Consider the following 14,366-nt stretch of genomic DNA (forward strand, 5'->3'; position numbering starts at 1 on the left):
GTGTTTTTGGGTTTTTGTTTGTTTGGGTTTGTTTTTATGTTTTATGTTTTTATGAGTTCAGTCCTGCATCCTGGTTGTTCCTGTTTGGGGCAGCTCAGTGAGTCTAGGAATCCTACAGCACAGTAATTCCAGCAAAGGTTGATATGCTCCTTTTCCTAATGAGGCAATAACCTGAGTCCTCACAGGACCAAGCTTTAGGAGAGAAAAAAGAAATAAAACAAATTCAAAAGCCCACTGCCCTGAATGCTGCCAAATCTGGGCTGCCACTGGCTTCCAAGGAAATAAATTCCAAAGATAGTAAAAACTCAGTTTAAAAAAAAAAAAAAAAAGTCTTTTAAGACAATTCAGCTCCCAAACCTCAAAAATCGTCTGTTTTAATAGCTTTAGGGCTTTCCCCAGTGGGGATCCCCAGCCCACCTCATATGAGTACCCCTGCCTCCAAGCCTTCCCTGGTCTCCCAGCTCCCTCTGAACAGGGAGGAGAGCCTGGCTCAGGGGGGCCAGGAGTTCTCTTCCTATTTCCCCTTCTCCTTGCCTCCATTTTAGGATGTCTAAAGTCACAACAATTTTAGGGCAAATGCCAGGACTGAAAGTAAGAACCAGAAAGATTTAAAAGCCTTCCTCCTCTTTTTTTTTTTTTTTTTATGAAAACATGTAAGATGGCTCAAGTTTTACATTAAACTTAAGCCAAGAAAAAAGAAACAAATAAAAAAGAAAAACTTAAGGCAAGAAGAAGGCCTGGTTCATGGACAGTAAACATTCTCACTTTTGTGTCGTGAATCCAAGGGCCTGGGGAAGGCCTCCTCCTCACACATTCCCCAGTATGCCTCCCTGCCACAAATTCACCATAAGTGGTACCTCTCTGAAGTGCCTGATCCAATAACCAGATAGAGTGGGTATTTGTCAGTAACCGTGAGAAATGTGATCCTTCTCGGGAAGTGCTGGGGTCTATGAACAAGGTGTTTTTCCCAAGTCTTCAGAGATGCAGTCTGCCCTCCAGAAATAAAGGGGTGCTTATGGTTCTGCCTGATTCACCCTTTCCAGTTGAGAAGGGGCCCTCGATAGAGACAAGAGCCCTATGGCCTTGATTAGGGTGGGAGCAGGAACTGGGAGGAGAATGTTATAAGCACATGCTTACTCTGCCCACCAGGTCATCTGTCCTGAGGGAGATACCAAACTGATGTTAAAGGGTATAAAAATCAGAAAATGGGATATGGTTTTCACCCCAACATACTCACTACTCCCAGAAGCTGGTCTAAGTCTGAAGCCGTACATCAGAACAACTCAACATTCAGCCAGCAACCCCAGGTCACACCCCTGGTTCGAAAAGGCCCGAGCCCAGCTCCTGCTCAATGAGGCTGTGTTATAGAAATATTTTCTTGGGGCGCCTGGGTGGCTCAGTTAGTTAAGCATCTGCCTTCGACTCAGGTCATGATCTCAGGGTCCTGGGATGGAGCCCTGAGTCAGGCTCCCTGCCCAGCAGGGAGTCTACCTCTCCCTCTCCCTCTGCCCCTCCCCCAACTCCCCCACCCCCACACCCTCCATTCGTGCTCTCTCTCTCTCAAATAAATAAAATCTTAAAAAAAATAAAAAAACATTTTCTTTAAGACTTGTAAACTGCCTGCTTTCTAGAGTTTCCTTGTTGGTGACCTTATTTTGCCATCCAGTTTCAATATTAATTCAGCATGGAAGGGGAGTGGAGGGATGTCCCAGCTTGAGCCCAAGCTGGGCTCTGAGCCAGGATTCAGATTCGTCTGGGCATGTCTGATGGGCTTGCCAGCAGTCTCTCAGCATGAGGGTTGGAGGAAGCTCATAGAAAACAACATCCTAAGGCAGTGGGTATGGGGGATACCTCACAGGTATCAGAATCGCCAGGGAAACAGTAAAAAATATGTGTACCCTCCACAAATTCTGGTATGGGGGGTGTTTCTCTAGCCATGTACACAAATGAATGCACACTAGCAAGGAGCGCTGCTTTGGCTCCAAAACTGGCCTTGAGATTTATATAGATCAGCCTGCACCAGGGGCACTGAGGACTCCAGAGAACACAGGGTGGCTTCTGTACCTGGGAGTTCCCAGAGCTCTGAACACCCATGGCTTCCAACACTTCAGGGCCTGCCTGCATCCGGCATTCTTAAACCGGAGACCATGCTTCCTAGGAATCCAAGAATAGGCTACAGGGGTCCCATAAACTTCTGAAAATTGCGTGCGACTTCCTGGGCATACATGTTTTTCTGGTAAAGGTTCTATCAGTTTCTCAGATTTTGAAAAGAGGATAGGATCCTCAAAAGGCTAAGAACTGGCAACTGCCAAGAAAACATTGAGCAAGCAGATTTTATAAGATTTTGAGAATGCCATAATGACAGACATGGGCAAAACCAGAAAAACACTGTTTTTTCAGTGAATATGACTTATTTTTACCTTGAGGCATCCGTGACCTGGCAAAGCTCTGGTTACATAGAAACATGAAATCCCACCTATGCTTCAAGCCCACCTCAAAGGCCTCCACCTCCACCCCCCCCCCCAGAAGTCACTGCTCCCTTGCCTCCACCTTGTTTGTGTACCTCTTGTGACAACACTTTTTACCTTGTGTTTTAGATCTGTGTGCATGTATCATGTCTCTTCTACAAACCATAACCTTTGAGAGTAAGAATCACGTCTTACCCCCATTTTCTCTCTCTTACGGTGTCCAACATAGCATATTGACTTAGTTCCACTGGATGAGGGAATGAACAAATTTGCAAATCCATCCTATCTGCCAGAACTTTTTATCCTCTTTACTAAAAGCAACTGGCCCTATATCCTTGTAAATTATGCATTTAAAATGTATTCCTTATACTTTATATTGCCAGCCAATTGATGTACTTCTTTATGCATCATGCATAAATTACCTGCCTTATCTGTTTGGTCGGTTGTAAACTGCTTGGAGGGCAAGGGTCACCTATAACCCAAACTACGGAACCCCATGGGCCTCTGGGGAGGAACACCTGGGGCTAACCCATGTGTTCAGTGCTTCGAACAGCTCACTCACCAGGACATCTTTCTTGAGAAGACACAGGCCTGGGTAGAACAGGGTTTGGTAGAAAAGCAAAAAAAACAACTGCTAGTAGGAACAAAGCAGAAGAGCAAAATCATCAGGCTATGGGACTCCATTCTAAAGAGGAGAGAAACCAGAGAGAGAGCAGCCTGAACCTGTGTGAAGGAGAGCCCTGACAAGACAAGATGCCGCCCTGCCTCAGCCTCAGAGGGGGTGTGGCTGGACCACAGTTCAGAGCTCCCGTTGGCTCCTCCACCTTCTACAGGGCTGCCAGATATTTTTCTAGCCCTATGACCCTATTTGGTTTATTTCCTATTTGTGTCAGGCTTTTCCTGTGTTCCAAGAACCCTGGCTGCCATCACAACATGTAAAATGATGTCAATGAATCATTTTATGTGGTCTGTTTTCAGAGTAGAACACCAGCAGAGTATTTTCAAAGGGATCTGAGCCTGATTAGCAGGGAGAGGGACACGCAGAAACATGGCAGCATTCTCTTTTTCTCCTTTTCTTCTCAGTTGAATATTTACTTATTTACATATCCGCCCACACATCAACACACCCTTAGTTCTCTACAATCAACGTCTCTAGAAGACTGCATGATTCTTGCTGACCATTTTAGCTTAATGACTGAACTGTTACAGTAAGGTTATTCTGGGTATGTTTACTAACTGATGGTGGACGGAGTCATAAATGTCAGACGAACCATTCCACGGGCAAGAGTCAAAAACGTGCAAGTAGTAGTAGGAAAGGCCAGGCCAATGAGTGGCTCCATGAAGCTTAGCTAGTGATTCTGAATTAACCACTACTGCTCAGATACCAGCCCTAGGACACAGGGGTAATTTTAGGGTGAACACAGATAAATTAGATAATTTCCCATTGCTTATTTAGTTTATCGCAAGTTTAAAGTATTCATCATTCAACAGCGTGTGTTGCGTGCCTATGTGTGGGATCCATCATTAACCAGAACAAAAATCCTTGAATCATCTGTCAGTCCTTGTGGTAATTTTGCATCTTCTCTAGATCTTAACTCTTGGAAGTCATTATCTTGCTTGTCTCTGTTATTTGCATCTCTGAGCCCCAAATGAGTTTGTTTTCAGCTAAGTCTTTGGAGGAGAAGGGTCTTTGCATGTCGTTAAATTAGAATTTTAAAAATCCGTGTTCCATAAACTAATCCATGTATATGTTTTTATAATTGTTTTCTCAGTTTACTAGGATGAGCCAATTTTGAGAGGGTCCAGTGTTGTCACAGTTGGGCTAGACTACACTACCAGGAAAGAGAACTTTTCTAGATCTCATTCAGTATCAGAATTAGGAACAACAGCTGCCTGAGCCAACAAGGCTGAGGAATATGGGACAGGGAGAGCCCAAACCCTGGGGAGCGTGAATTTGCTTACCATTTGAGATTTTCTCTTAAAGAACCCTAACGAAATGTAAAACTTAGTAAGAAACTATATGATCCAAGACATATGTACATGATTATTTAGCTTCTAAGTCCTTACCAACTAATTAATTAGCAGTTCCGGAAAGCATGGATTTGGACTCAGAAGACTTACATTCTTCACGTACCAGTTTTGTTTTTTAAGATTCATTTATTGATTTGAGAGAGAGAACGCGCACGAGTGGGGAGGGGAGGGAGAGGGAGGGGGAGAGATTCACAAGCAGACTCCCCGCTGAGCATGGAGCCCGAGGAGTCCCTGGGCTCAATCCCAGGACCCTGAGATCATGACCTGAGCCCAAATCAAGAGTTGGACGCTTAACCAACTGAGCCACCCAGGCGCCCGCTTCATGTACCAGTTTTATGACTGGGGGAAAGATCCTTAACTTTTCTGAGCTTTGGCCTCCCCATCCACAAAGTAGAGATAATAAAACCTGCCTCATCTTCCTCTCCACGTTGTGAAAGTTAAGGGAGCAAGCATGTGAACGCTTTTTATAAACTGCGAAGAAGTGTAAAATTTTAATTATAATTACCAATTAACAATTCAACTTGAAGATGTTCTTAATTAAGCTCAATCTTAAATTTAGTAACAATATGAACTTAAAACTCTGCTCTGGGGGGGTTTACATGTTTATTTTAAAATTCAAAGAAATGAAACAAATTCCTACAGGTATAATCCCATGAATAAAAATACTTTTTCTTTCTTTTTTATTTTTTCCTTTCCTTTTTTAAATAAAAAATACAATTTATTTCCCTTATTGAGGAAAAATTAGAGGAAAAAAAGCCACTAGGGCCCATTTTTTAATACACCCTTTATGGAGCAGATATTGTTTGCTCAATTGCTAAGTGCTAGAGCAAAATGAGAATCAGTATTAGCTGCCCATCCTTCCAAAGGGCTCCCATGTTTGACTGCTAAGAAAATCTTGTTCTCTCAGATCCTCTACTTTCATTTTCCCCTATGGAAATGTTGGTTATTTGGTCCCAAATTGCATAAAGCCCTTTCTGCTGGGATAAACAAAGCTTTGGCACTTTGGGTACCCTTAAACCCAAAATGATTCTACAGATTTGGCTGCCTGGACAAGCTGACTGATGGTCAGATATTTATGAGTATGCACATAACTGAGGGATACCCTTATAATGCAATAATTCTTAAGTCCACATCTGCCAACCTCCAGGGCATAATTAACATTATTTTATTTTATTTTTAAAATTGCACCCTGTACAACACAGCCTTCAGGCGCTTCCAGAGAAAATGAGCACATTATGACAAATAAAATATTATAGAACAACAACTAATAGCTTAAGCGAATTAAAAATAAGAACCCATAAAATAGTCTTATTGCTAGGCCACAGGGGAGGAACAAAGCCCTTTAACCACTAAGACTGTTAGACACTTTAAGACTTTTCCTGCTTTCACGCAAGAGAAGCAGGAGCTGGTGGAAGGAAGAAGGATTGGGAGAGGAAAACCACAAGCTTCATTCAGAGCACATTATTTCCCAGCAGGACCACGACAGGCCCCTGAGTTATGGGAAAGGGCCAACGATGCCCTGATGCCCATAGATAGGTAGGGTCATGTTTGGTTTCTTGAGATGCATGGTCCCACTTTAAATAACTAGCTAAAGCCCTTCGGTCCTTCACTTTCCTGCTAGACTTAGATCTGATGTCATTTTCTTCATTTTCCCCAATAGGAGAAGTTCCATATTATTTTAAAACTTAAATAGACCTTATCTCTTCCATACATACAAATCATGACACTAACTATCACTATACAAATCAGTGTATACAACCATACTATACACATATATACACAGACACTCCCACATCTGCAAACTGAACCTACAGGCCCTTCTGCAGATGACAACACAGGATAACTGAACTCATCTACTAGCCAAACTGCAAAGCCAGTCCACTAGGCATTTTTAAAATAAGAGTGTAGTCTAATTCTTCCTTAAGCTTCCACAAAGTTTTGCATTGCTATCAAAATATTTTTGGAAATTCTGTAATGTTTCTCCTTTTCCCTTGGCTTCTTATTTCTGGCAAGGACTAAACCTCAAAATATCTTTCCTCTGGGACACTGAAATAACTGTCCCAAAGCAGCTGCCAGAGCCATAGCTATTCAGAGATTTGGGACAGATTTCCAAGGAAGGCCACTTGCAATTTTAATTGAGTCAAAAGCTCCACCTCCTGAGATTCTCAAAGAACAGGTGTGCGAGGCAGGGCGGGGGTGTTGTCTCCTGGATTCTCTCATTTTCGTTCATGACTCGATCTGCTGTTTCACTTCCCTTTCTTCCCTCCTCTTGTCTGCCGCCCACCCTCCTCTGGGTTTTATTTTAGATGTAAAGAAAAAAATCAACTCATCTCTCCCTCTCCCCACCCCCACCCCCCCAGGGCTCTGAGGTTGTATCTCTCCTCTGCTGACTTTCCAAAAGCTTCCCTTACTATAATTGTGCCATTATTGGGTTCTTCTTACCCAGGGCCACCTTGCTCAAGTTTAGAACTCTGTAGAAGATGTATCTGGTAGATTAAGAGAAGAACGAGGTCTCCACCACCAAGCACAGCTGCCTGACTGGCCCAGACTTGGGGGTTTCCTGCAGACAAATAAGGTTTGGACTCGTTATGTAGCACACGGGGACCTTTACATCAGGGGTTCTCAACCCTAGTCACATCCCAGAAGCGCCTGGGAACTGTTCCCCAAAATACCTTTGTCAAAAAAAAGCCCTTTGTCCAGGCCCGTTGAATTGAATCTCTGGCCGGGGCCTGGGCGTTGCAATTTTTTAACAGCTCCCAGATGATTCTATTGTGCAGCAGGATTAAAAACCACTGATTTAGATTCTGCTTGTGGAAGTTATCCAACCCTGAGCTTACTCCCTTCCTTCCAAATACACCCCAGGAGATTCCTCTGCCTGCTCTCACACCAAAGATTTCTGGGAGCCAGGAAATTGAGTATGGCGGCCTCGGGAATGCAGTTTAGTTTTAAAAAATAAGAGGGCTGAAGAGAGAGGGTGGTGCCGAGGCATGGGGGAGGCTCCCCTCCCCCCCCCCCCCAGGCAGCGTAGGCACACAGCTGGTGTGCATGAGGCCACCTCCTCTCCCCCGGGCCTGATCCGCTTAGAACTTGGCAGATGAGACACTCGAAGCATCGTGATGCTCAGTTTCTTTCTTGCCTGCGTGGGAGAGGGGAAAAACTTAAGTCGTGGAGGACACTGGAGACTCAGAAACTATGATGCAGAGACTCCGGACAGGAACACGTCCCAGTCAGCAAAAGGCCAACTTAAAAATTAAGTCACATCTATCTTGAAAGGCTTGGGATGCAGGAACAAGTATGATTTTACACGCAGACTGTAGCCGGAGAGACAGACACACAGCTGCAGCCGTGACATAGTCCCCACCCCACCCCCCACCCCCGGGTCCCACAAAGGCTGGGGACTCCGCCGGCCAGGGAGAAAGTGGTTCCTGAAGGCCCAAACCACCACGGCCGCTCAGACTCTCCAGCTGCTCAGCCCGCAGTTAGGAAAGGATAAGGAGCCCCTCCCTTGAAGCCCAGAGTTCGAACGAACCCCAGGGGGTTCCAACCTCCCACCCCCTGTTGCTGAGGCAACTGGCGGGCACCATCCAGCTCTTCTAGGCCAGTGACTCTGCTGCGCTGAGCTTTTGCTCGGAGCTTCTTGGCTCTCCGCCTGCCTTCCTCTGGCACGCTGACGGCCGCTGCAGCCCTCCTGGCTCCGTCTCTGCGGAGAAGGTCTCCCTGCCTCCACCCATCTTTCTTCCCATCGCTCTCTCTCCCCAGATGTCTCCGAGTTTATGTGGGAAAGCATGTTCCTAGAGCCTATTAAAAAGACTTTCAAAGTCACGCCTTCCCCCCGCAGCCTTTGGAGTCCACCGCATCCACTGTATCCAGGCAGTGTGTCAAGTGGCCGGAACGAGAGGGGGTGACTATTTTGCAGGCTCCGGGGAGGATTCCTAAATGTTTCTGGCTTTCCCCTGGCATGGTTCCGATGTGTGAACATCCAGAACTCAGGTCCTTGCCCTCAGCAACAACCAGGAAAAGCACAGGCTGAAGGATCAATGCACATGTGCAGTGTGGATGAGTTCCAGCTACCAGGGAGCAAGCCAGTTAAAAACCCTCCCCCATTCACGCAACCTTGGCGCTTCCAACATAATGAAGTTCCATTACTTGGAATTCGGGGTGTGTTCCTTCCCTTCCCTGCCCCCCTCCCACCCAAAGCAAATTCAAGCAAAGAAGACCAAAAGAGAGTGAATGATCTCTCTTTCAGATTATGAACTGCCAGAGTCCTGGCCCCTTTCGAAAGGCACCCCACGACCAAACCAGCAAATGTCCCCCAGTGCAGGTCACCACTGCTCCTTCGACAGTCTGAAGTCAGCCAGCCTGACTCCTGTGGGGCTAGGGCCCTGCCCTTCATAAAGCTTCAGCATAAATTAGCAAACATGTGCGGCTCCCAACTATAAGAAAGGTTTTTTGTTTTTGTTTTTTAATGAAATGAAACCACGTAACCTACTGCATTTTTCTCTAAGCCAATAGTTAGATCTGGACATTGGATGTGATATATCTTTAAAACTGGTCAGAGTGATCGCATACCAAGATTGGGGACACGGAATGCCTTAAGGCAGACCCTCCTCCAGGAGAAGCCTGGCAGGGAACGCCCGCCTGGAACTAAGGCTCCCTGCTGCAGGGGTTTCTTGCCTTGTTTCATTTTTAGAAACCAGAAAAACACGAAAGGGCTCCAGTTCTAACCATCCCACTCAGGCTTGGCTGCAGGCAAAACTAGGAAAATGGGCCAGGAAGGCCAGGCCAGGCTTCCAGCCCCTACCTGCCCCCATGAAAGTCAAGGACCCAGTCAGGGACCCCCTACTCCCCAGCCCAGGGCAGACAGAAGTGGCTCAGGGGCACACGCATTCCAGAAATCTCTGAGTACAGGACAGAAGAGAAGAAAAAGCAGAGAAGTATGTCGGAAAGTCAATATAATCATCATCATTATCATAATAATAATAATAATAAACAACATAATGGCCACTAGGACTCTTATCCTGGCTCTCCTACTTAGAGGCTTGGTGACCTTGAGCATTTAACCTCTCTCTTTCTCCACCTGTAACATGACGACAATTTTCTACCCAGAACCTTGTCCCAGGGGTTGTCATAAGAACCAGATGAGATCATGTAAAAAAAAGACGACAAAGTTGGTTTGTAACCTGTTCAGAATATTCATTCTTTTTAAGACTATTTAACATCAATATGCAAAACCAGATACCACACCTAAATATTATACCAACTAAATGAAATCTTAGCCACCTATTGATGGTTAAATATGCATATTGTATTTCTCTTATAATAAATTCCTGTTACTGGGAAATATGTCAGTAGCCCCATTGCATAAGGCCAGTTATGGCATTTGCTAAAGTGGGCTTCCACCTCTTGGGGTGGTATAGTTTCAAGGGTCCCTAAGGAGTGCTCTGTACAACTCTGAGTGGGTGGTGCAAGTCTTTAGCTAGACCACATAAAAATTATATCTATTCTCACTGAATGCCGCTATCTCTATGATTTGTGAGTAGGCTGCTCAATGAGTTCAGAAAAACATTTCCTTCTAGCTCCAGCTGGCAAGATGTCAAGATTGAAAAACACATTTCCTGCTTCTCTTTCTTGCCCCAATTGGGATGGATGACCCTAATTCTCACCACCCCATTTCCTTAAGCCATTAGCAGTGATTGAATCTCTGCCCATCCCAATGAGCCTCACACAGACGATTTTAATGCACAGCAGCACCCGTAATAGAGAGAACTATGTTGTGAAACTTCAAATTTACTTTTAATTCCATCTTTGACAGACCAAATTGAAGCCATGGGTTATACTTTGTTATGGCCGCTTAACACTAGCTGGAAATTCAGGCACCCTCCGGTTTGTAAAAGTTTCCCTCTCCCATTAGCCTCAGATCAAACAAGAGACCTCCATCTCGCTCGATGGCTTTCAGTTCACAGAAAGAGTCCGTCATGATGAGGGGAGGTCGTCTAAAAAGACAGCCAGAAGCCAATGTCCCTGAGGAACTGGGGATCCAGCAGAAGAGACGAGCCAGCCAAGTGTGGTCTGACTGTCCATACATTCACACGCACGTGTTACGTGCTGCTCAGCGAGGAAGGAGTTTCATGAGACACACAAAAGCACTGCAAGCAATATTCACTTGTTCTTAAGGAACCGGGCACCACTTGCCCGCCGAAGCTTGAGAGAAGAGAAAGATAATAAGGGCAACACCACCAAGGACCGCTCCCTTTCTCCACTCTCTGGACAAGCCCACAACGAACTACGATCCCCACTTGATAGACAAGGCACTAGAAGGCTTGCAAAGGTTGTGTACCAGAGACGCCTGGGTGGCTCAGTTGGTTAAGCTGCCTTAGGCTGAATCCAGGAATCGAGCACCTTCCTGGGCTCCTTGCTCAGCGGGGAGTCTGCCTCTCCCTCCAACCCTCCCCCTTCTCGTGCTCTCTCTCTCTCTTTCTCAAATACATAAATAAAATCTTAAAAAAAAAAAAAAATAGGTTGCATACCTTGCCTAGTATGCCACATGCTTGCTGCAGAGCAAAAATTCCAACCGAGATTTATCTGATTCCCAAGCTTCTGCTCCTAACCATTATACTTGGCTGGCTTCATTGTCCAAAAGAGTCAGTCAGGAGACCTTTGGGATGCTGAGGTTCGAATTGGCTCTTGAGGGCAGTGTGTGCTTGGCCTGAGGGAAAACAGGAGATGGTGTCATCCAAATTGCTGAGTGTGTATCCCCAGGGCCCAAAACACTGCCCAGTATAGGGAGAAGCTCCATGTCTATTGAGAAAATGAGAAACGGTACAAACAAAGGCAAGGAGATCAGTACAAGGATAGAGAGCAAAGTGGGGGAAAGGGAAAACGAGAAAGTGGAAGAGGAAAGAAGAGCAGACACTGGAGAGGAGCAGTGCTCACTGTAGCAAGGAGTAGGCACTGAGATCATCCAAGCCCGGTGGAGCTGAGGAAGGCTGAAAATTCTGGGGTGAGGAGCTTGCATTCAGTTCTGTGCATGATGGTTAAATAAATTCCTAAGGAGGGGCCTGATAAGGAGGAAGCCATCATTGAGAACGATTAGTCTGGCTCTGTTGTGTGGGAGGACCTGGAGGTAGAGGGACCAGAGACTCTGAGACCAGCCGGTGACTGAAGAACCCACTAGGGAGGACCTGGGGGCTCTGACTGGTGACCTAGGTAAGAGTTGAGCACAGAAAAACAAAAACCAAACAAGCAAACAAAAACAAAAACAAAACAAAAAAGAGTTGAGCACCGACTTGTGTCTCAGTTGAACAGACAAGAGAGTTGGACAGGCCATGGTGTCCTCATTGTTTCTGGCAAGAAGAGGACAGCAGGGAAGCGTGCAAGCTCTCTTCATCACAAGCAAGCTAGGAGATGGAGATACTATGAAAAGAAGCAGCTCAGGCTCACGACACAAAGAATTACTTCTAAAAATCTTTGGTCACCGGGTCAAAGAAACTGGTTCCCGGTCTGAGCAAGTGGTTGCAATTGCTTTTAATAATCTTCACTGGCCTGAGATTTTTTTTTTTTTAAAGCCCTCAAATTGGAGCAATGCCTTTGTCAAATTTAGATGGATCGTCTTGCTAATAAGAGTCATGAACCATAGGTAGGTAGCTATTGCTATAACCGTCCCTCCCCTCCCCCCCCAGCCAGATGGCAAACATGTTGAGAACAAAGGCAGAGCCCTCTCCTTTGGGGGAACCTCACAGTGGGTTCGGCACGGAGTACGCAGAAATGAGGGCCTTACACATATTTGCCACACTTGCGTTTTAACAACAGAAGCAATCAGAAAACTTAATTTTCTGAGGTAGAATGTGATAAAATACCACTCCCAAATCCTTTCTGTGTAACAAACCTCCCCCTGTGGAAACTCTGGCCCTACCTGGCAGGGCTGTTCTCTGTCAGGTACCATCTTCCTCCAAGAACTACAATCACAGCTGCTCTTTTATCAGGATGAAAAACAGATACCAAGTTTGTGTAGGGGATAATTAATAGCCAACAGCAAGTCTTCGCGTTAATTCAGCGGCACATGAACGAATTGTGAAAATTCCCTTTGCCAGAGAAGCAATTGGCTGTTTTACCACTCACCCAGCAACCTTTATTTCCCACTTGGCACTATATTTATGGCTTTTATGGGGATAAAAGAGGCTAGGAACTCTGTGTTGGATAAATTTGATATCTGTCCAACCAATGATAACAATTCACATTTAAGTGCATATTGTTAAAACCGTAACCTCTGTCCCAGACTCTAAGCTATTTCATAATACGGGTATTTTCAAGACTTTCAGATGCCAAATGGCTCCCCAATCTAGAAAATTATCTTACTGTTCAGCCGGTCAGGGGTTTGGTCTTGCACAGAGCCAGTTTCGACAAAGTTCCTGAAACACGTGTTCTGAGAAATTAGAAAGTATGCAGTGTGTGTCTGTTATGTGATTATAACTCGGTTTCTGAGGGGGGCTCATGCTGAGTGGTTCTGCTCCGAGATTCACCCCCAACGCTACTACCTCCACGTGTCTACCTCCTGCCCACTTTCCTCTGGTGGCTCATAGACCTTCACTTCTGACTTTGCACGACACAGTTCAGGCCTTCCCCAATTCCAAGCTGCCAAGACCAGAGTACGTGGCTGAAACACTTGAATACTCATGTGAAATGAACTCAACTTCTGCTTTTGGGTCATTTAGTAACAGTTGTTCTAGTTCCTTTTCTTCTAGTAAGCAATTCTACTTACACAGAAAAAAATATAACCAACAAAGGATTCTTTTTTTGTTTGTTACACCAAGTACTAAAAGCAGTGATAGTGAACTAAACCAACTAAACCAACCTACTCTATGCTCAGATGGCAATGTCCCATGTGGCTGCGTGACATGAGCCCTTTCAGAGGAGAAATAAGAAAGAACTTAAATGACAAGAAAAAATTGTTTTTACAAAGAAAAAAGAAGCATGGTTTAATTATGATTTGACCCGACAAGAGACACATCCTGCTTGGCGCAAAAATACTGAGACTCTTGGGCAAATTATCAGGTTGACGTTGAATACACCTGTTTATGATTTCCATCTTTTGCCAGATGCTCAACTCCACAGCCTGGTCTAGAACCACTAACTACATCCTGTTAAAGCACAGGAAGAAAATGGATGCTTTCTTCCATAGGAAGGCTCAGCCTAGAAATAAACACTATCCCTGCCCTATCCATTCTCAAGCCTGCATTCCTGACTTCCTACCTGCACCAAGCAACCCTGTGTCTCACTATCACCTCAACCATCCTGCTATTGTGTAGATGAATTAACTGTGACAAGATGAAGTGATTTGCTCGGGATCCGATCACCAGAACTGGAACCCAGGTGTTCTTTTGCCCAAGGTTATGCAAGTAATTAATGAAAGGTGATATCATTCCCTGATTTCCAGCTTCCAGCAACACCCAACTTCCCCGCCCTCTAGTGTTGGCCTCAACACACCTAACCCGGGCCTCACACACAATGGGAACGTCTTACTGCTGTACCATGCATTTGAATCCAGTTTCTTCTACGCCATTTGGTTGAGTGCTGCCTGTCTTAGATGCAGGGCTGATATACAAAATATTTAACAACTGGTATGGCCTAGGCACTGACCAGCCAGAAGGGATACTGGCTTAGTGTTAAGGACTGAATACTCCAGAGCACTGCTCCCTGGGAGCCTTCTCATTTCTCATTGCCTCCCAGGCACCCCTCCCCCTACTTCTGACCCTACTAGAGAACAGGCAGGCATCGGCCAAATGGCCTAAGGGATTACATGCCCTTGCTGGGCTCTGATGGGCCAGGGAAGAACTGGCGATTGAACGCTGCCCTTGGAATGGCTGTCTG

At 45.4% G+C, this 14,366-nt stretch overlaps 1 protein-coding gene across 1 annotated transcript in view; it reads right to left on the reverse strand.

The window, feature by feature from the left end:
• The window catches only part of SP3 (Sp3 transcription factor), an 80,963-nt gene extending 69,903 nt beyond the window's left edge, over nucleotides 1-11,060 (reverse strand). The window contains exon 1 of the mRNA XM_054506142.2: nucleotides 11,027-11,060. Coding sequence (XP_054362117.1) covers nucleotides 11,027-11,045 — 19 coding nt within the window. The 5' untranslated portion in view covers nucleotides 11,046-11,060. The remainder of the gene's footprint in view (nucleotides 1-11,026) is intronic.
• Between the last annotated feature and the right edge of the window lie 3,306 nt (nucleotides 11,061-14,366).

Source organism: Mirounga angustirostris, unplaced genomic scaffold (assembly GCF_029215605.1).
Source record: "Mirounga angustirostris isolate CCGP_5_RB_7025 unplaced genomic scaffold, mMirAng1.0.hap1 SCAF_3, whole genome shotgun sequence".
In the NCBI taxonomy this organism is placed as follows: Eukaryota; Metazoa; Chordata; class Mammalia; order Carnivora; family Phocidae; genus Mirounga; species Mirounga angustirostris.